Source organism: Aquarana catesbeiana, unplaced genomic scaffold (genome assembly GCF_042186555.1).
Source record: "Aquarana catesbeiana isolate 2022-GZ unplaced genomic scaffold, ASM4218655v1 unanchor236, whole genome shotgun sequence".
Classification (NCBI taxonomy): domain Eukaryota; kingdom Metazoa; phylum Chordata; class Amphibia; order Anura; family Ranidae; genus Aquarana; species Aquarana catesbeiana.
In genome coordinates, this window is record NW_027362664.1 from 1,902,445 (window position 1) to 1,924,960 (window position 22,516).

The window sequence follows — 22,516 nt, forward strand, 5'->3', positions numbered from 1 at the left end:
TGCACTGTTTCCACTATCAAAGGATATTCAACTTGTGTAATACACGGTTAAATGTAACCTTCATTTTACCATGTCTGGAAAACAGATTCAAAATAATTGTGATCACATTGTTTACCATTAGATTCATTAACACGGTGTTCTGCTGAGAAAGTTCCCCTCGGCGGATAAGGACCCCCCCTGCTGCGCAGGCGCAGCGTTTGCTCAGTAGGAGCTGGCGGAAATAGCCGAAGCCGAATAGAATAGAAATCAGCTGTACACGGCGCCTGTAAGAGGGCACCTCGCGGGCTTGCTTTGCTCGCCATGCTTCGGGCACGGCCTCGCTTTGCTCGGCACTTTTTATTCTCCCTCTAGGTCCACTTGGATGGTGGGGCTTGAACCTGGACTCAGTGCGCAGGCGCCGTGTACAGCTGATTGAAGTTTTTGAGCTTCGGCTATTTTCGGCGGATCCTAGTCGTTCATACTGCGCAAGCACTGCGCCTGTCTAAAAAACTGGAATTGGCATGGTGTCCTTCCAGCTTATCACTGATCTCTCATCTCAGCCACATTCTTTCAGGAGAGCACAAAGGAGGGGGGGTACATCTGCATACATGACAGACACAAGCAATAGAACTAAAGGTCCCAGCATTCACATACACATACACCAATATCTCTCTAAAATCACTTACATTTTTCCCATTTGTACACAACACATGCATATCATTCTCTCACTTTTTTTTAACTCATTAATATTTCCCTGCCTAAATTCTGCTTTCCTTATTTTGTTCAGATATCTTTTATATCTAGCTTCTAAGATCAGACGGGCAGCCAGAGTGCTCATCCCATCTTCCCTCTCTGACAACATATAAAGTATTCTGTTTTAATCCTCATTTCTTTGCTTTGACTTTACTAGTTGTAGTGCCTGACCCCAAATTCATCCCACAACTTAACATGAAAATGTCCCTTTCTGTCTAGTGTTAATGTCACCCTTGATCCATCCTGCTCACATTGATAGCTGTTTCTCTAGCTGTTTACTCTGCATGATTCTTAGTCCCTGTGGACCTTGGTGGTAACCCAGTTACCCATTGTGGATCCCTGTCCACTTTAACCATTAATCTAGGGGCTCAGTATAGGCGGAACCGCACCTTCGGTTCATATATAGCGCTGCTCTTGCGCTGGGCATTTTTGAGGGTCTCTTACCCTTCATTCCCTTACTTAATTCAATGCCCATAATGACTGGCCAATCTTCTCTACGTGTGCCTATACCCTCTTGCCTCTAAACTACTTTATCTAGCAGATGTACTATATATACCTGTGAACAGCACTATTCTTCCCTTTCTTATCTATAACACTCCGATGGACAATAGACAGGGACAACATAACATATAACCACCAATCAATACAGTTCGATTAAGGGGAGTAAAATAGGTACCCTTTGTCCCAAAAACGCCTTACCGATCAAGGAAGTCTGATAACTCAAATGTAAGCAAAAGGCTTACCTTAGCCGGCTGATTATCAGAAATTCCCGGATCGTCTCAAATTCCTCGTTTCGGATACTCGGGGTCACCTGGAATCCCCTCCTGGCTGGCTCGCCATGCTGACTCAGTTAAATTGATGATAGGCAACTCCTATCCTCATATTGATTAGTGGTTCCAAATTAATAATAACTACTGCAGTAGGGAACAGACACAAAAGATACGCTCAGCATCTTTCCAAATTGAAGGTTTTTATACACATGATTACGTAGGTATCACATTAATATTACAATTGTATGTTTATGGTAACAGGGGGCGTTACATAGGCAGGCTAATTCTAACCAGGACTGGAAAGAATGTAAACATGTACTGAAAACATTATTAGTGCTGTGTGCACAGTGAGGGCAGTGTGCAATACATACAAAATAGAATACAATTATTTACAGAACGTACAAATTTCCATTACAGTCTATATATATATCCACTGCATACAGTTTAGCTATATCTCACTGCAGGCCATTTCTGGTGTACTGTTTCTAATATACCTCAGGCGGTGTACACAGTACTGTGCACCCCTAGTGCAGTTGCTACTACTTTTCTGGTGGTGTACACAGTACACAATACATACAGTGCACCCATAGTTGCTATTAGACTTCTGGTGGTGTACACAATACTGTGCACCTATAGTGCAGTTGCTACTACTTTTCTGGTGGTGTACACAATACAGTACACCCATAGTTGTTATTACACTTCTGTTGGTGTACACAGTAACGTGCACCCATAGTGCAGTTGCTACTACTTTTCTGGTGCTGTACACAGTACACAATACATACAGTGCACCCATAGTTGCTATTAGACTTCTGGTGGTGTACACAATACCATGCACCCCTAGCAGTTGCTACTACTTTTCTGGTGGTGTAAACAGTACACAATACATACAGTGCAACCATAGTTGCTTTTAGACTTCTGGTGGTGTACACATTACCATGCACCCCTAGTGCAGTTGCTACTACTTTTCTGGTGGTGTACACAGTACACAATACAGTGTAGGGTGATGTTGCAAAACAAAATCCCCATCATGTTCGGAAGGCCACCGAGGAGAGGCAGACGCTCACAGACCACTAAAAGAGGGCAAGCAGGCCCTGTGTCTACAGTCCACAGTGCTGGTCATGGACATGGTGCATCTTCTGCAGGTGGCCGTGGGACACGCTTGTCCTTTTTTTCTGCTGCTGGGACAAGGGCAGAAAAATTGGGCCTTTGGTGGTGGTGGACTGGTGGTACCCCCACAACACTGTAAGCCCCCACATTTACTCTTGGTGGGTGCAGGAATGGGCCCTGCTATGAAATATTATATCAAGAATTGTAATTACATACCTCTGTTAAACAGGGGCAGAAAAAATTGGGCCTTTAGTGGTGGTGCTACAACACTGTAACCCCTCACAGATACTCTTGTTGGGTGCAGGAACAGGCCCTGCTGTGAAATATTAGATTAGAAATTGTAATTACATGGCCCTGGTAAACAGGGACAGAAAATTGGGCCTTAGGCAGTGGTGGTGGTGCCCTAAACTAAAAATATTGTTGGAAGCTACAGTAGGTGACCGCGATATTGTGTCAATCTTGCCGCATTTCTCAGCGAGATTTGACACCTGCGAGCCCCATCGCGGGAGCCAGTGCCGAGATGGCTCACTCATCGGGAAAGGAAAACTTTGTTTTCCTTTCTTGCCACCGCTGTCTCGTCGCTTCTTCTCTTCTTCCGATGTTGACACAACGCTCTCTCCGGCTGTAATGCTTTGTGCGAGCTGCGGAGCCATTTATATAGGCGGTGACCCCGCCCCCTTGTGACGTCACGGTCCCAGCTTGCGCAGGGACTCTGGAGTCACACCCCCTTATGACGCCAGAGTCCCTGCGCATGCTGGGACCGTTACGTCACAAGGGGGCGGGGTCACCGCCTATATAAATGGCTCCGCAGCTCGCACAAAGCATTCCAGCCAGAGGGAGCGTCGTGTCAACATCGGAAAAAGAGAAGAAGTGACGAGACAGCAGTGACAAGACAGCGGCGACAAGACAGCGGCAGCAGACAGGGCCCCTCGCTGGCAAAAGAGCTGGAAGAAGATAGTGGAGGGGCCTGGGAGAAGAGGCGGAGACGTCGGAAGAAACCCCACTGAAGTCGGAAGAAGACCCCGGAGCTGCCTAATAAATTACTCTTAAAACTGTGTACTGTGTTTTTTTTTATTGACACTTTTCCCTAGGTGAATGGGTAGGGGTACCATGTACCCCATATTCATTCACACAGAGTGGGGGGCCGGGATCTGGGGGCCCCCTTATTAAAGGGGGCTCCCGGATTCCGCTAAGCCCCCCGCCCGCAGACCCTGACAACCAACGGCCAGGGTTGTCGGGAAGAGGCCCTTATCCTCATCAACATAGGGACAAGGCACCCACTCCCCCCATGTTGAGGGCATGCGGCCTGGTACGACTCAGGAGGGGGGAGGGGCCGCTCGCTCGTCCTCACCCCCTTTCCTGGCCGGCTGGGCTGCGTGCTCGGATAAGGGTCTGGTATGGATTTTTGGGGGACCCCATGCCGATTTTCTGGCGTAGGGGGTTCCCCTTACAATCCATACCAGACCTAAGGGCTTGGTATGCCCCTGGGGGAAAAAACAGCCAGTGCAACATGCACAGTACCCTGTCGTCGAGAACCAGCATGATGGTATTGCGCTGGAAACACAATCTCGCGGTCAGGTACTGTAGCATCATCAAGATTGAGGAGGAATGGGATAGTCACTCAGCATAGGCAGTCTTCAAGGGATCCCACATCTATAGAAAAATCAATCAGTTACATCAGCATCAGGTGCTTGATAGCTGCTGCTGATCCAAGACTGATTCATTTTTATAAATGTGAGCCTATCAAGGGAGTCTGTGGACAGGCGCACTCTATGATCTGTTACAAATCCTCAAGCAGCACTGAGAGTTCATTCAGAAAGAACTCTGGATGCAGGACAGGCCAGTAGATCAATTACATATTGAGCTAGTTCTGGCCAGTGGTCCATCCTCAAGACCCAGTAACCCAGTGGATGGTCTGTTGGAAAGGTCTCCAAGTCTGCTCTTGCCCCTAGATATTCCTGCACCATGTAATGCAGACGCTGGCAATGGTTGCTTGAACCGATCAGACCTTGGCGCTGAGGACTGAAAAATTGTCTAAAGGCATCGGTCAGCCGGCCACCTTCTCCACTGCTCTTCCTCTGACTGAATGAAGCTGTCATGGTTATTTAGTAATCTTTGTCTGTCAGCTTACCTCTCCTCCATGTGTTCACCTTTAGAGGCCAGCAAATCTCACCTGGCTATTTAAATAATCTCTCCTCAAAACATGGATCCACCCCAGCCCCTATCAGGGAACTTTATATTAACCTGTGCACTGCAAGCCTGCCTTGCTGATCAACTTTTGTGTGTTTAGCTTCCGTGTGCATCTTGCTGTGTCTTCTACATCTGATTCCAGTTACCGATCTTGGCTTGTTCTCGACTATCCCTGCCTGCTTGTGACCCTGACATGTTTGGGGTGTTCTATGTTTATCCTTGTCTGCTAGTCGCCCCGACCTTTGGCTTATTCCCTTACTATCTCTGTCCTCCTGTAGCCTACTGTGGGCGTGAGCTCGGAGACCCTGGGGATCGCGACCTGGAGCCAGTTGCAGCCCAGTCCATCCTCACGACTAGAGGCTCTGGTGAAAACCTGCTGGCTTTTAGACTCCGTGCCCTGGGGAATCTTACGCTCTAGCTCCTGTGGGATCCGTGTTGGTGTTCCAGCGGACCTGCCTCCCTTAACCACCTAGACTCCCATCCGCAGCAGTCAGCCGTAAGGTCCACCACCTTTGCGGTGCACTCCTGACCCCAACGGTGTGCATCTGTCACCTGGCCTCAGGTGACCTGACAGAAGCCTCAGCAACACGTTGTCCAGCACCAGGAAATTGTAACCTCACAGGGTCTGGAAATGCATTGCACAAACCTTTCTTCAAGGCCTCCTGAAGATGTTTTATTCTCTGCTCCCTCTGCGAAGGCAAGATGAGTTCTGCAACCTTACCCTTGTAACGTGGATCAAGAACGATTGCCAGCCAGTAATGATTCCTTCTCTTTGATACCACAAATCCTAGGGTCCTTACGCTGCATGGCCTCCCTGATTCTGCAGACTGTGAAAGTTTGCAGAGGCATTCGATTCTGAGTCCTCTGGGTCACTAAGGATCACATGATCTGTAACAACCTCCTCCCAGCCATGTACAAATCCTTGTGTTTCTGGGGACTGAAAACCATCCCTTGAAGACTGCTGCTGAGTGTTATTCTCCATGTCCATGCTGACACAATCCTCCTCCTACTCTTCTTCCTGTGTGTTTGGCAGGCCTGCAGGAATAATATCTGGATAAAGGGGGCCTTGAGAGGTAAGGAAGTCCTCATTTCCTCACACTGACTGCCTCAAGTGCCCTGTCCATTATTCCATGAAGCGTGTGCTCCAACAGGAAGACAATAGGGACAGTGTTAGGTTCAACTTTTAAATAAGTTGCTTTAAGTTTATATTGCTTTGTCAAATTATTGCTTCATATAGGAATTAAGACACAGAGTCAGGTATGTCTGTATCAAAGTTCTGAGCATAATGGGCTCCTGCTCTTTACTTCTTTCAAAGGCCTTTTATAGGCAATTATACAAACAGCACAGCCCCCCCCACAAAGGGCAAGGGTAAACAACAACAGGAGTCACCTGGGCTACGAACACAAGCTTCAACACCATGGCAATACAGTTACAAGAAAACAAAAGCAGCTTCAATTGAGTTCAACAGTCAAAAAGTTACATTCATAACAGATTACACGTAGGCATTATATTAAGTGAGAACTCTAAATTAAATCCCTGACCTTATCAATTTCCCCCTTTGACATCATCCTCTCCTTCCCCCTGGGTCCTCATGAATAAGTTCTAGTCAGTTTTTCCCCAGAGACCTTTCCCTGACCGCGAGTTGTCAGAGGGGTAGAACCCATCCCCCTAGGTATTACCAACATCTTAAAATTCAAGAAGAGGAGTTTTATAGGAGTAGGGTGATGTCAATACACATTTATCGGTATGCCCTGTCTATTCTCCTAATTTTCCTATTTATTTTCCTGTATACACATATATTCGTGATTGTAAGTGATATTAATATTAGAATAATAATTACCATTGGACTTAACAACCAGTGAAAGGTATTGGTTGCTGTAGAGGACATTCCACTAAATATATCCCACCAATGTGGTGCAGTATCCTGTTGTATCTGTGAGGAAAGATGCACTAGTCTACCTATGTCAATAATTGCGGATACAAGGTTATTTTGTAGGGTATGTTCTAGTGTTTCTATGTGTTGTCTTAACAACTCTGATTGTTCCAAAACCTGTTTTAGTGGGCCTAAAGAAATTATAAAGGGTGTAGTGTCAGTGAGATTATGTACCTCATAAACTGAAGAGAATACCTTATCGGCGTCTGGTTCAAAAAGATAGGTGTCGTTACCCCATTGTAATATTTTAATCTTTTTTATACATCCCGCAAACGGCGCCGATCTATTTAACGCTAACATGGTGCGGTTGTCATTAGTAATGATACAAATATGTTGGGGTCCTATTTCTATGAATCTATTGTTCACATTTATCGGTGTTCTTTGCATTTTGCATATGCTAGTTTGGTATTTTAACAAGCAAGGTTCATATACTGGGGAACTTCTGCCACATACCATTCCCTTATTGGTTCCTTCACATAGAGTTAAATCATGGGTTCTGTTTCCTTTATCTACATATTTCCCATACATTTCTGGATACCAAAACTCGTCTTTAATTACTAGTGGCATGACCACTATTTTACACATTTCCATTACATCTGCTACCTGATATGCTTCGAACCTTCCTACACACCATTTCTCCTCACATTCTATCTTATCCCCTTTTACTTGGAACCATACACCATCGTCAGTTAGACCCTTAAAATATTTCATCCAGGTATGATAATTTCCCAACTGTAGTTCAGTCCTGGCCCTATTTATTTGTATATGATAGGATAAGAGGTTAAAAGAGCACTGTGTGAAATTTACAAACTGTTGACTTTGATTCCACAGCTGGAGCTCTGCTCCTATAGTGTGATTTATTAACCCTCCCAAAAATTGTAATAGGGGTATTTCTTGCAGTTGGGTTTCAAAAGTGGTGGGTAACCATTTGCTGTCAGCTATGTGTCCCCCTGCATGCTTCCATCTGTTGTTCATTTCTTCTATCTCGACCGAGTTTAAAATTCCCATCCCTGTACCTGTCAGTCCCAATAGTGTGTCGTACCATTCTCGTTTATACCTACACTCCGGTATAGAGGGAAAGGTGATATTGAATTTTATTTTTGTTTTCTGTTGTGATGTTGATACATTTATGCAAGTGTTTGGTACGGGTGTTAATATGGAAGATTCAATTATTGGCGTTACTTCTTCCTCCATTTGTATGTGAAATCCATAGGCCTCTGCACTCCAATACCACCCATCATTTCTCTCTTCCCTCCACCAAGAGGCACAGAGGAAAGTACTGGATTGATTAACGGTAATACCTGTCAGATTAAACATCCCTTCTGATATATTTTCTCCCCCTGCTTTATGGACTAATATTTGGTACATTTGTCCTATCACCCGTTCCCGGGCTTGTTTCCACGTCTGTGAAAGGGATATTTTATGGCACCTATGATTTTTACTATTGTTAAAAGGAAAACCCATATTATCATTCCACTGGAAAGTTACGGTTACTTCTGAGAGGGGGTCTGCTTGTATCCATACTATACCTACATCTACATGAAACGGTTGCCTATGTCCTTTAACAGTATAATTACCCACAGTATAATCCTTATTTATCTCATATCCTGAAACATTTGCTACTTTAGGATCATCTATACTCCAATCAAAAGTCATTGTTTCTTCTACCTCAAGTACATTAATACCAGGAGTCCATGCATATATTTGTAAAACAACAATTTTCAACAGAAAATATGTAAGTAGATATTTCATCATGTTGTTTTCTCGGGTTGTTTCTTGCAGTGTGATGCGTGTATCCAGGTAGGTTTTCCTTCCAGCTTTACTGAAGTGGCTGTGGTCAGAAGCACTTGATAAGGACCTTCAAACCTTGGCTCCAATGTCTTTCTGGTGTGTTTCTTTACATATACATAATCCCCTGGTAGCAGAGTATGTGTACCTGCTATTGAATTAGGGTCTGGAAGAGAAGAATACACACTTTTGTGGATCTTAGTTAGACGTTGTTGTAATTGTATTACATATGCAGTCAAACTATCACATTGCAATTGCATACTCTGTGGAAAGTATAGACCTAATCTAGGTGCACTACCAAAAAGTATCTCATATGGGGACAATCCTGTTTTTCCTGTTGGAGTGTACCTTATAGAGAACAAAGCCAGAGGCAGGCATTCTGGCCAAGGCTTGTTTAACTCTTGCATGGCTTTTTGTATTTTTAACTTTATTGTCCCATTTACTCTCTCCACTGATCCTGAACTCTGTGGGTGGTAAGGGGTGTGAAAACTTTGTTGAACCCCTAACATGGTCATCACATTCTGCATGATTTCTCCTGTAAAGTGTGTCCCCCTATCTGATTCTATGGTTTCAGGAAGACCAAACCTAGGTATTAACTCAGTGATCAGTTTCTTAGCTGTGGCTTTAGCTGTAGCCGATTTTACTGGATAACTTTCGGGCCAACCTGAGAATAAATCGATACACACGAGGACAAACTCAAAGGGGCCGCTCTTGGGCATTTGTATGTAGTCAATTTGCAGTCTCTGGAAGGGGTATTGGGCCCGGACCTGGTGTTTTCGTGGGGTTTTTACTCTCTGTCCTGGGTTATTCAGGAGACAGATTTGGCAGGCTGCACAGTAGTTTCTTGCAGTGCTACTGAATCCGGGGGCGAGCCATCCTTGGTTCACAATCCTATACATGGAATTGGAACTGACATGTGTGGGTAGGTGAACTGCCGCTGCCATCGCTGGGTACAGAGAGGCAGGCAGGCATATTTTGCCCCCTTCCCTCCATACATTGTCAAGGTCTGGTGCTGCTCCCATTCTGACCCACTTATCTTTCTCGCTCTCCCCTGCTTGCTCCTGTAATTTACTCAGCTGCTGCCATGTTGGTTCTGGGATACTCACCTCTACCGCTGCTAAGGTCTCAGGGCTTCCTTCCCCTAGAGCTGCCTGTTTTGCAGTCAAATCTGCAAATGCATTTCCTTTTGCCTCAATTGTTTTTGCGCTCGTGTGTACCGCTATCTTCATGATGGCCACTCGTTTAACCTTTTGAAGATTGTTCAGGACTCTCTTAATCCCTTCTCCATGTTTTACAGGTGTACCTGCTGCTGTCAGATAACCTCTAGCCTTCCATATGTGGCCATAATCGTGCCCTACACCATAAGCGTAAGCGGAGTCAGTGTAAATATTCCCTTCTCGTCCTTTTAAGTATTCTAGGGCTTGTTCTAAAGCTTTTAATTCTGCTTCTTGTGCTGACATGTGGGCTGGTAAGGGCTGTGCGTCAATCACCTGTGTATCAGTCACTACGGCATACCCTGTGTGATATTTACCCTTGTCATCAGCAAACCTACTACCATCTATGTACAAAGTGTGCTCAGCATTTAAGATTGGTGTATCTGTAACATGTGGGAATCCCATTGTCTCCTGTTCCATGAGCTGAAAACAATCGTGCTCATTTACTTCCTTAAACAAAAGAGTGTCAGTGTCCTCATTTCTTTTCTCACTAGTACTATTAGCACTATCATTCCCCCTTGCCAAATCTGGTGACTGAAGAGGCAAAAAGGTGGCCAAATTTAAGGTTGTACAGCGCTGAAAAGTAACATTTGGAGGTAAGAGTAAAGTACACTGTAATCTTAATTGCCTAGCCATTGAAATGTGTTTGGGCTGTACCTGAGACAAGATTGCATGTATGTCATGTGTGGTATGCACTACGACTGGATTGTCTAGAACAATCTCTGATGACTTATCTATGATAATTGACACTGCAGCTACCGCCCGTACACAGGACGGTGAACCTCTAGATACTGGATCTAATGCTGCTGAAAAGTAAGCGACTGGTCTTTGTTTTACATGTGCCTGTGTCAGAACACCTGTGGCATGTCCAGCGATCTCAGCAATGTACAGATTAAATATCTTGGTGTAATCTGGTATACCAATAGCCGTGGCAGAAATCAACAACTTTTTCAAAGTGATAAACGATTCATTAGCTACTTCTGTAAGCATATACGGTACAATTTTCAAACAATCGTATAATGGCTGCATCAAAGCGCTAGCATGTGGTATCCACTGTCTACAATATGACACGATACCTAAAAACATACGCAATTGTTTGAAATTCCGTGGGGGTAACATTCCCTTTATCACTTGAACCCTCTCCTCAGTGAGATGTCTCGTACCCTGTGATATACAATGTCCCAAAAAGATAACTTTTTCCTGACACACTTGTAACTTTTTCTTATTAACCTTGCAACCTTTTTCTGCCAAAAATCGCAACAAATTAAGGGTGGTGGCCAAACAAGTTTCCTTGTCAGGGCAGCATAACAATAAATCATCCACATATTGTAACAATACACAGGAATCTGGTGGTACCCATTCTCCCAACACCGTTTGCAATGCTTGCGAATACAAGGTAGGTGAATGCGCTATACCCTGAGGTAGGCGTGTCCAGGTTAGTTGCCGATTTTTGATTGAAAATGCGAACCAAAGTTGGCATTCTTCAGCAAGCGGGACGGAAAAGAAAGCATTCGCTAAATCTATAACCGTAAAGTACATACTGGTTGATGGTATTTGTGACAGTAATGTATGTGGATTGGGTACTAAAGGTGTCATCGGGGCTAGTATTTTGTTGACCGCTCTAAGGTCTTGGACCATTCTATACTTAACCGGACTACCGGCTACTGATTTCTTTTTAACCGGGTACAAGGGAGTGTTTGCCGGTGATTTTACCTCTTTTAGAACTCCACTTTTTAAGAAGGATTGGACCTGCATTTCTATGGCCGCCTCTTGAGGTGCACTAAGTGGATACTGCTGTTGTTGGGGAAGCACTGCTCCTGAAATCAGCTGTAGGGTAACCGGAGGTATGGGCAAAAGTCCAACATCAGCTGGATGTTTCTCCCATAGTTCTCCTGGAAGGGACGACAAAATCTGATCTAAGTCTGAAGGAGGTGGGCCGGACAATTCCGATTCCTCCTCTAGGTATTGTATCAGGTTACACATCTCCATGTGTTCTTGATTATCCCCTATAGCTAAGGTGACAGTGCCATCTGGGTGATAGGTAATGTTAGCTCCTATTTTCTGCAAAATGTCAGCTCCTAACAAATTAGTGGGGGCTCCTCTGGATACCAGAAAGCGTGAAAGGAACATGTGGTTTCCTACTTTAACTTTCAGAGGTTTTGTAAGCGGGGCGTCGGCTAAAATGCCATCATATCCAGTTATTAGTAAAGTGTCAGGTGATTTTTGGCCAGGGAGTAGTTCAGAGTCAGAAAGTAACGAGCGTGAAGCTCCTGTATCGACTAAACAAGAGATTTTCTTATTACCAACCGTTATATTTGTCTTAAGCATTGTTGTTTTGGATTTTTCTAAAACCGGGGCGAGTCATGCTCGTGGACCATCTCCCTGCTGCCTGATATGACTATTTTTGTTGTCCCTGGGCTGGTTCCTTCTCTGATTAACTGGAGAATCAACACCTTCCTCTCCTTCATCCCTTATTCTTTTCCTACAGTTGCGTCTGATGTGACCAATCTTGTTACAGTAGTGACAGGTAAGGTGTTTGCGAAAGGAACCTCTACCTTGCTCTTGGGGACCCCCGAGTGCGTTGATAGCATGAGATTTCCTCCCTTTGGTTTCTGCTAAGTCCGCCTCTATGCCTTGCGCTTTTTGTAACAACGTCCCTCTATCTCTAGTTGCCCTCCACTCTGGTGTGCAGGCTTTCAGTCTCTCACTTATCTGTGGAATTAATCCCTCCATAAATTGTCTATTGAAGGCTCGGATTGTGACTGGCAGGGCCAAGTCCAATCCCTCATCTGCCATCATACTTTCCATAGATAAGTAAAATTCCGATACAGTCTGTCCTGGCATTTGCTTCATGGGTGATATGGACCCCCTCTCCTGTTGTTTTGCCTGACAAAAAGCTTCTAATCTAGCAATAAAAGGAGCCCTTGAGTCTATATGTCTGACATGTCCTGCCTCCAGGTTGCCCTCCCCATCAACTTGTCCTGCAGGTCTGTGTGGACCTATTTCTGTCATAAACTGGTTAAACAGGGTCAGAGTCATTTTGTGTCTGCATAGATCCTCCCCATCCTGCTGCGGTCGCTTCATGTGTATTCATTAACTGTGTCACAAATCTACAAAAAGCAGCTGGCTTTGCTACCGGGTCTGGGGCGCTCTGTATTAATGCCATAAGGGTGTCTGCCGACCATGGTGCCCAAGTCCTTATTTGCATTCTACGAGTGACAGTAGGTGGGGCATTTGGATGGGCTGCTTGTCCAAATTCTGGATTGTTTACCTGAACAATGCGTGTATCAGTGCGTACGGGAGCTACAGTTTCTGTATGAGGTTTTTGTGCCCCACAATGCACACATTCTACTGCCCATTCTGGGTTCTGTGCTCCACAATCCTGACAAACCCACCCTCTCCCCTCAAGTACCGGATATATCTTGTGTGGTTTGCGTTCTACGTCAGTGTATGGGGGTGGGATGGCTGAGCTGGGAGCCTCGACATTTTTTGTTCTTCTATCTTTCATATCCCAACCATCACAATCTGGATTATACTTCCACCCCTCTTCTTTCGCTCTATTTGAGACCTTAATTAAGCATTGAACCTGACGCATCCATTGCTTCTCTAACACCTCTCCTTGTCTGTCCCTTTTTATTTCACTCCATACATCCGGGTCTAAGCCCGCTGCTCCTTTCACCTTAAATTTACGAAGGACATCCTTTAAGTCCTGTGCTTCGGTTTTCCCATAAATGTTCTTAATTATCTGTGGCACCGTATTGTGCGCCACAATTCCCTGACGGGGTTTTGTGTTCCTCTGGCCCATTCTAACAGTCCTGCCTAGGTAGCGTGTGGGACACTTAGTGTACAATATAATGCGGCTACAACATATACAAGAATGAATAATTACTTTATATGCTAGCCCAATAACAAACCAGCTAAGTTACACTAGTTCTTCGTTGCCTTCCTCCTAGGGTGCTAGAATACTAGAAACCTCTTCCGGAATGAGATTTCTGAAATCGAATTACTTTATATGCTAGCCCAATAACAAATAATTACTTTATATGCTAGCCCAATAACAAACCAGAATGCGGCTACAACATATACAAAAATGCGGCTACAACATATACAAGCATTCCTTTAAGTGGCCAGGTATCCGACTAGATCTCTGGACTTTTGGAGATCTTATTCCCTCCCCGTATCTGGGAATCCCTCTCATACACTCTTATCCCTGCTTTATGGAGCTGACAGGGCTTATACTCTCAACCCGTCTATGGTTTATGAGTTAGATGTGAGGTTAAGCATAAGCGTCAGACCCCCAAGCTCACAAGCCCTCAGGTTCCCACTCATGTGAGGTAAGGCGCATTCCGTTGCTTAGTTCGGCAATCCCCTTCTAACTCATACCATCCTTGACAAGGCTCATTCACTTTCTCAACAAGACAGACAAGACAGACACAGACAACAAAACAAACAAATAATTCCAGCAATATAAACTAAAACATGCAGTAATTCTAGACTCACCACTACAGAGGCTGGTGTTTTAAAACCAGGAGAACCGTAACTGACAGAACGGATAGGCACAAATCAGGGGAGCACAGAATATAAGAAAAATAAAGCTTTTTCTTACCTGGCCAGGTTTTTTGATCTGTGGTTCCCGGAATGCCTATTCCTTTTTGTTCCGTCAGCCGCGTTCGTCCACCTCTTGTAGTATCATCGGTGAGTCCCTCGTTCGGGCGCCAAAATGTTAGGTTCAACTTTTAAATAAGTTGCTTTAAGTTTATATTGCTTTGTCAAATTATTGCTTCATATAGGAATTAAGACACAGAGTCAGGTATGTCTGTATCAAAGTTCTGAGCATAATGGGCTCCTGCTCTTTACTTCTTTCAAAGGCCTTTTATAGGCAATTATACAAACAATAGCATCAGCACAGCCCCCCCACAAAGGGCAAGGGTAAACAACAACAGGAGTCACCTGGGCTACGAACACAAGCTTCAACACCATGGCAATACAGTTACAAGAAAACAAAAGCAGCTTCAATTGAGTTCAACAGCCAAAAAGTTACATTCATAACAGATTACACGTAGGCATTATATTAAGTGAGAACTCTAAATTAAATCCCTGACCTTATCGAAGCGTGTGCTCCAACAGGAAGACAATAGGGACAGTATCACTGATGCATGCATTTTCACTGCTCACCATCCTTATGGCCTCTTCGAATGGTGACAGGACAGTGCATGCATCCTTGATCAGTAGCCACTGGCATGGCGAAAAGAAGCCACGCTCCCCTGACCCTGTCCTGGTGCCATACTTACACAGGTACTCATTGATGGCCCTCTGCTGCTTCTACAGCCGCTGCAGCATTGCCAACGTTGACTCAGACCTGGTGGACATGTCACAAATGAGGTGGTTGGTGGGCAGGTTGCATTCCCTTTGAATGTCAGCCAGCCGAGCACTGGCATTGTATGACCGTTGGAAATGATCACAGACTTTTCTGGCCTGCCTCAGGAGATCTTGTAAGCCTGGGTACCTGCTCAAAAACCACTGTACCACCAAATTCAGGATGTGTGCCAAACATGGAACATGGGTCAAGTGTCCCTGTCGGAGGGCAGAGAGAAGGTTGGTGCCATTGTCGCATACACCCATTCCTGGCTGAAGCTGGTGTGGCATCAACCACCTCTGAGCCTGCCCCTGCAGAGCTGACAGAATCTCTGCCCCAGTGTGGCTCCTGTCCCCTAAGCAGTAGTTTAACCTTAAATTATGTAGAGGGTTCTTTACTGTAAGAGCGGCAAGGATGTGGCATTCCCTTCCACAGGCGGTGGTCTCAGAGGGGGGCATCGATAGTTTCAAGAAACTATTAGATAAGCACCCGAACGACCACAACATTTACACAATGTAATACTGACATATAATCACACACATAGGTTGGACTTGATGGACTTGTGTCTTTTTTCAACCTCACCTACTATGTAACTATGTAACTCATGCACCGCATGGCATCTTTTTGCATGAGTGCTTGCGTAGCCCCTTGAACACTTACGGAGCACCGCTGGTTCAGAGAACAAATCTGCAGAAGAGGCCATAGAGGAAGAAGAAGAGGAGGGGGTGGATGAGAGAGCTGTGGCAGAATAACCGCTAGTATTTTGAAGGCGTGGTGGCGGAACAAGCTCCAACAATACTGAACCCTGTCCTGCATCCTTCCCAGCTGCCAGCAGAGTTACCCAGTGCGCCGTGAAGGAAAGGTAACATGCCTGGTAGACCATGAGTCTGCGGTAATATACACCTTACTGCTGACCGCCCTGTCCAACAAGACAAAAACATTGCCTTCCACATGCTGGTAGAGAGCTGGAATGGCCTTCCATGAAAAGAAATGGCATTTTGGAACCTGCAACTGAAGTACAGCACATTCCACAAATTCACGAAAGGGGGCAGAGTCTACCAGCTGAAAAGGCAGTAGTTGCAATGCTAGCAATTTGGCCAAGCTGGCATTCAAGCTAGCATTCAGACTGTGGGCATGTGGATGGCTGGGACCAAATTTCTTTTTACGGTTTAGCAACTGGGGTAGTGAAATTTGCCTGCTAAAATCAGATGGTGCCTGCTAGCAGATTGGCTGCAAGTACTTGCTATACCTTCATTGCTCTCAGTGCAGGTTTTCGAGAGGACTGGAGTAGGGTTAGAGATTCCAGATGAGGAGCAAGGAGAAGTCCGCCTTTTTCTTTGATGTGGGTCTTTCAATTGCTGTTGCCAACGGATATTGTAAATAGGAATATATTTAATTTATATTTAATTTATTTATATTTAATGAATATATTTAATTTATATTTAATTTTTTTATAATTTAGAATATATTTAATTTAGCTTTTATCTATGTAGGGCAGAACATATTATCTTCACAGAAATCTCTGGTAGACCAGACAAGTCGGTGCCTAGGTTTGTGTATACAAACAATGGGATCCAAACCTCATTGTTTTACACATACTCACTTCAAAGGATCCCGTGCTGGGATATGCAATAAAGGGATGCCAACCCGTAATCAATACTTAACTTCCCAGGAAAATTCAAGTTAAGCTCCTGCTCAGAATAGTCACAAGGATTTGCATTAAAGGGGGCTGACTTATGCAAAGTATAGGGATTGGAGATGTAGACAGTCCTTAACCAGGAATAGGGAAGCTCACCAATCAGAGCCACGCTATGCCAACCAATGAGGCATGAGCATGTAATTGATATACACAGACTAGATGGGAGGGAAACACACACTTTTATGGGAGAGCAACCATCAGAATGGAACCTTGGTGCAAAGGGTAATTATGGGAAAGGTCTGCATTTTACTTATAACTAAATATGTTTGCAGATTAATGTTTTCAGGAATACACTCTGTATTCCTTCATGTAATTCTCTTATTTAACCTAATATTTTCTTCCTTGGTGTAGACGATAGATGGTTGTGTATTAGACTTTCAACTACTCACCAATAAATGTTGTTATTGTGTTAAAGCTTTCACTCATGGTCAAAGAACTCTCATTTAACCCAAATCATATCTGAGAGATATTAAATCTCAAATATAGTATAGGCGAAAAAGACTGCATGGGAGTGCGTGTGATGCAGTAGGGTGGCTGCCATTAAGCTGCCCCCTAGAGGACATCCTGCCTCATTGGAGTTGTGCCTCCTCCTCTATTCTATCAGGCACCCAAGTAGAGTCAGTGACCTCATCATCCCCTCCCTCCTCGTCACTGGAGCAAACTTGGCACTATGCTGCAGCTGGGGGAACATGACTGCCAGTTTCTTGTCCTTCTTGGGCACCCCCTCCCTCTAGGCTTACGTTACTCCCTTCCTCAACCTGGGAACCGACATTGGAGCTTTCAAATTGCTGCGCATCCTCCAGCATGTACCCGACACTGTGGACAAATAGTTCGGGGGACTCCTCTGTGCATAATGGTTGGGCTACGGAAGGAGTGACTGTGGACAAGGAGCCAGTGGAATAGGCTGCTTTGGCAGCTGCATAGGAAGGAAAACTACTCTGAGCCTGGGTGACAGAGGATGAGGATGGCTTTGTTATCCACTCCACCAACTCTTCTGCATGTTCTGGCTCAATAACACAGCCAGCAGCAGAAAAAAAGGACAAGTGTGCCCCAAGGCCATTGGCAGAGGATGCACCATGTCCAAGACCAGAACTGTTGACTGTAGAAACAGAGCCTGCTTGCCCTCTTTTAGTGGCCTGCTGTGAGTGTCTGCCTCTCCTTGGTGGCCTTCTGGACATGATGTATATGTTGTTTTGCAACACCGCACTACACTGTATTGTGTACTGTGTACACAACCAAAAAAGTAGTAGCAACTGCACTACAGCTGCACTGTATTGTAATTACAATTTTTGATCTAATATTTCACAGCAGGGCCCGTTCCTGCGCCCAACAAGAGTATCTATAAGGGGTTACAGTGTTGTGCCACCACCACCACCTAAGACCCAATTTTTCTGCCCCTGTTTAACAGAGGCGTGTAATTACAATTCTTGATATAATATTTCACAGCAGGGCTCGTTCCAGCGCCCACCAAGAGTAACTGTGAGGACATACAGTGTTCTAGTACCACCAACACCTAAGGCCCAATTTTCCACAGAGTGTATAGGGCAGGCCATATAGTATATACAGGTGGTCCTCTATTTTCAAACATGCAACTTACAAACAACCTTCCTACTTACAAACGAAGGGAGACAACAGGAAGTGAGAGGAAATTTACCCCTAGGAAGGGAAATTCTCTCCTGTAAGAGTTAATATGGGAAAAAGGTGTCTCCACCGATGCTTTATCATCAATCTTCTGAACACTTTAAGCGTTATTAAAATCACTGCTCCCGAAACAACGGCTGTTTTTAAAACTTTTTTTTGCATTGATACATGTCCCCTGGGGCAGGACCCAGGTCCCCAAACACTTTTTATGGCAATAACTTGCATATTAGCCTTTAAAATTAGCACTTTTGATTTTTCACGTTCGCGTCCCATAGACTTTAACGGGGTGCGCTTGTTCGCACAAGTTTTTGTTCTGTTCGCATGTTCTGCCGAACCGGGGGCTGTTCGGCTCATCCCTAGTAATTACTATGGCTGCTCTGTGTCCTGTGATGTGCAATAAAGAAAGAAGACATTGACCTAAACTCTCTGCCGTATAGTAGACATAAGGCCTGCTGACCCATATAGCGGGACTGATGCTGATACAGCGATCCTGGTCAGCTGAGAGAGCACTGTGCACTGGTTACCACAGGTGATTACCCACCTAGCCTGTCAGTGCCCACCAATGCCCCCATCAGGAAGGAGTATGGACCTGTTGCCGCCCCAGGTACCTTTTGTGACCAGTCGTGTCTACCTGTAGGTGTCTTCCAGGCTGCAACCATGCACATCTGGGGTGTTTTGTCTGTGGGGAAGAAAACTGACAAAAGCTTACAACACTTGGAGACTCTCCATGAATGCTCTGGATGCATGACTGTGCTGTCCAACATGGGCACAGGAACCGCAGAACTCCTGACGTCCTCTGGCCATACTGCACAAGAACTCATGCAGCCCAGCATTCAGAGGGGGGCTGGAGAAAGAATCCTGACACTCACCAGTTGAAGTGGCCTAGGCCTCCCTGAGCACCACTTTCACTATGTAGTGCTAAGGAGGCCCAGAATGTAGCTCCATCTAGTGTCCATAATGTGGTACTACTACTGCAGTGCCACGCTATTGCCACTAGATGATCATAGGAAATCACTACATGAAATAAAATACAGACAATATTCATCATAGCTGGGCAAATGTGTGTCAAATTTATTCAACTGTCTTTTGTTTTAAAACAGACCTCTAAGTGTCTGTGAAATCTTACACCACAAAATGTGCTCAGCCAATGGAAGTTAATGACTCCATTTTTATTTTTCTACTGCTATCAATGGGCAACACAGTACAACACTTCATCCATGTCTTTGGTGATCTCTGATCTCCTTATGAACTGTTTCTTACATGATGAAGATCAGCCATGGAGTATATCTGTGGTGTATATCAGGGTGTGCTTCTTCCCCACATGAGAGATGTGATGTCCAGCAACATTCATATAGAAGACATTTCCTGCACTCAAGGCACTAATACACCTTGAGGGTTTTGTGGGATCCCTGATTTACAGGAAGACAGAACTTCACTGAGGAACAATTCCCTCGCTCAGGACAGGAATACGACTTCTCCCCCGTGTGAGATCTCTGATGTTTGTAAAGATTAAACTTCTGTGTAAAACATTTCCCACACTCAGGACAGGAATACGGCTTCTCCCCCGTGTGAGATCTCTGATGTCTGTAAAGATGGGAATTGTCTGAAAAACATTTCCCGCACTCAGGACAGGAATACGGCTTCTCCCCCGTGTGAGATCTCTGATGTATGGAAAGACTGGACTTCACTGAAAAACATTTACCGCACTCAGGACAGGAATACGGCTTCTCCCCAGTGTGAGATCTCTGGTGTGAGGAAAGATTGGACTTATCTGAAAAACATTTTCCGCACTCAGGACAGGAATACGGCTTCTCCCCTGTGTGAGATCTCTGATGTGTGGAAAGATTGGACTTATCTGAGAAACATTTTCCGCACTCAGGACAGGGATGCTGCTTCTCCCCTGTGTGAGATCTCTGATGTCTGTAAAGATGGGACTTCACTGAAAAATATTTCCCGCACTCAGGACAGGAATATGGCTTCTCCCCTGTGTGAGATCTTTTATGCCTATTAAGATGGTATTTAGAATGGAAACACTTCCCACACTCAGTACAGGAAAAACTCTTCTCTGTTGGAAGGACGGCACCGTCCCTCACAGTCTGAGGTTCCTCAGGATAAGAGGAATACGATGGTCCATCTACACTGTGTGGTGCCGGATGGACATTTGAGGTAGTCAGGTTTTCTCCTGGACTATACTGTGTGATGTCCTCATCTTCTACTTTACAGTCTGGAGACAAAGTGAGACAATCCTCTGAGGTTTTCCTCATCTCCCGTCCATCTACTAAAATAGAAATAAAAAGATTATTACTAGACATGAGCAGATTGGTTCCCCTAAACTAGGACTCCGCCCACATCAGGCAGCTTTGTCTCTGAGGATCTTACAATTCCCCCCTCAAGGTAACTAGTAAATGGGTCCTCTGATCTCCTACCAGTTCATTTCTTTATTCATAGACCTTAGTCAGAGAGTGAGGAAACAGCGAGAACTGTCTTTTATAGGAGTGACAGTGATGAGGGGATTATAGGACGAGTGTTCCCACCCCCTCTATCACTCATTGTCATCTTCCCAACACAAGAAGTCCTGCACTTCCTTATTTAGTCCATGATTTAGTCATGAATAACAGCGGGGCTGAGTCCCACCAGAGGTCAGAGAGTGAGGATAGGGGGGGAACAACCAAGATGAGGACTAGACTGATCCTGAAGACCACCATCATTGGGTTATTGACTCCTCCCTCATTATCACTTTCTATTTAAGGTTCCAAAATTTGAGGATGTTATCACATTATTATCAACATGTAAAAGTCTGTGCTCCAATCATATCATCAGATGTAAAATGTCCAGCTGATAGAAAATGGGTGTAACAAAAGAGAATACATATTATGTGTATATATAGCAGTGGGTAGAGGGGAGAGAGCAGAAGTCAGGGCTATGTAATGTACAACATATTGTATAAGATACAACAGATAGGACTATAGAGTATCAGAATGATGTAATGTACAACATAGAGTATATAGTGCAGGGGTCAGGAGTATGTAATGTACAATACAAATTATACAGTGTAAGGGTCAGGACTCATAATATTGGTATTCAGTAATCAGTGGAAGATTAAATGTTTACATGAGACAAGTTGCAGAGGTCCCACACCGCTGCCTCCCTTCTCCTGAGACTGCACTCAGTATCTTGGGTCTGAGACTATACAGACATATCCCTCCACCCGGCACAGCCAGCAAATAACAGAGGGAGTAACCCTGGAGAATTGTTCTGTCAGCGATCTTACTAGACCCGGGTATGGGGCAGAAGACTCAAAGCACCCCAGGTGCCTAGATCTAGTAACGTCTATTATGAAAATAAACATTTTCCGCCAGCTGAACCCCAGAATCTCCATAAATCCAGTCTGGATACATAAATTGTGTCTGCAGCACAGAAAAGGAAGATTATCCAAGAGAAATACAGGAATACAGGACGGGGAACACAGCTCAGGAAAGTGACCAGGGGATTACAGGCTGATATCACCCAGTCCCCGCCCTACTCTGGACCAATCAGTGAGCAGTATGGGTGGAGGAATGTATTTAGTGTTAATGACCCACCTGTGCTGATCTCTGTAGGAGTGTCCTCCTCTATAAATGTCCCCGTTATTCCATCCTCCTCCATAGACTGCTGATCATCCCTCACATACCTCTCTTCTTCTTCTGCTTTAACCTTAAATTCTATATCGATTGGATCTCCACTCTAAATCAAGAAAATGAGAGAATATCATCTGTAAAATATAACCTTTATTATTGTGACATCACATAAGAAATCCACACATTATTTCTACAAGTCAATGTTCTAGATGCTCTGTCCCACCAACCTTGCAATAGTGAGGGATGGTGTGATCTTCCTGTATGGAATCCCGGGAATACAGAGGACGGGGACATCTCTCTGGTGGGTTTCTGTAGCTGGATGACTCCACCATGGTGTCCTGGTACAGATCTTTGTGTTCTTTTAGATACTCTGACTTCTCCGTCACCCCATCCTCATCATCCTCCTTTTTTATTTCTTCTTTAACCTCAACTTTAGACTCTCTCAGGTTTCCACTCTGAATATAGAATA

General features: G+C 44.7%; 2 protein-coding genes across 2 annotated transcripts in view; one reads left to right on the forward strand and one right to left on the reverse strand.

Moving 5' to 3' along the window:
• Positions 1-22,516, forward strand: part of LOC141121985 (uncharacterized) — a 641,331-nt gene that overhangs the window by 520,186 nt on the left and 98,629 nt on the right.
• The window catches only part of LOC141121983 (uncharacterized), a 289,647-nt gene that overhangs the window by 46,309 nt on the left and 220,822 nt on the right, over positions 1-22,516 (reverse strand). Inside the window, 2 exon segments of the mRNA XM_073611768.1 lie at positions 13,326-13,340; positions 19,946-20,304. Of these exon segments, the coding sequence (XP_073467869.1) occupies positions 13,326-13,340; positions 19,946-20,304 (374 nt within the window).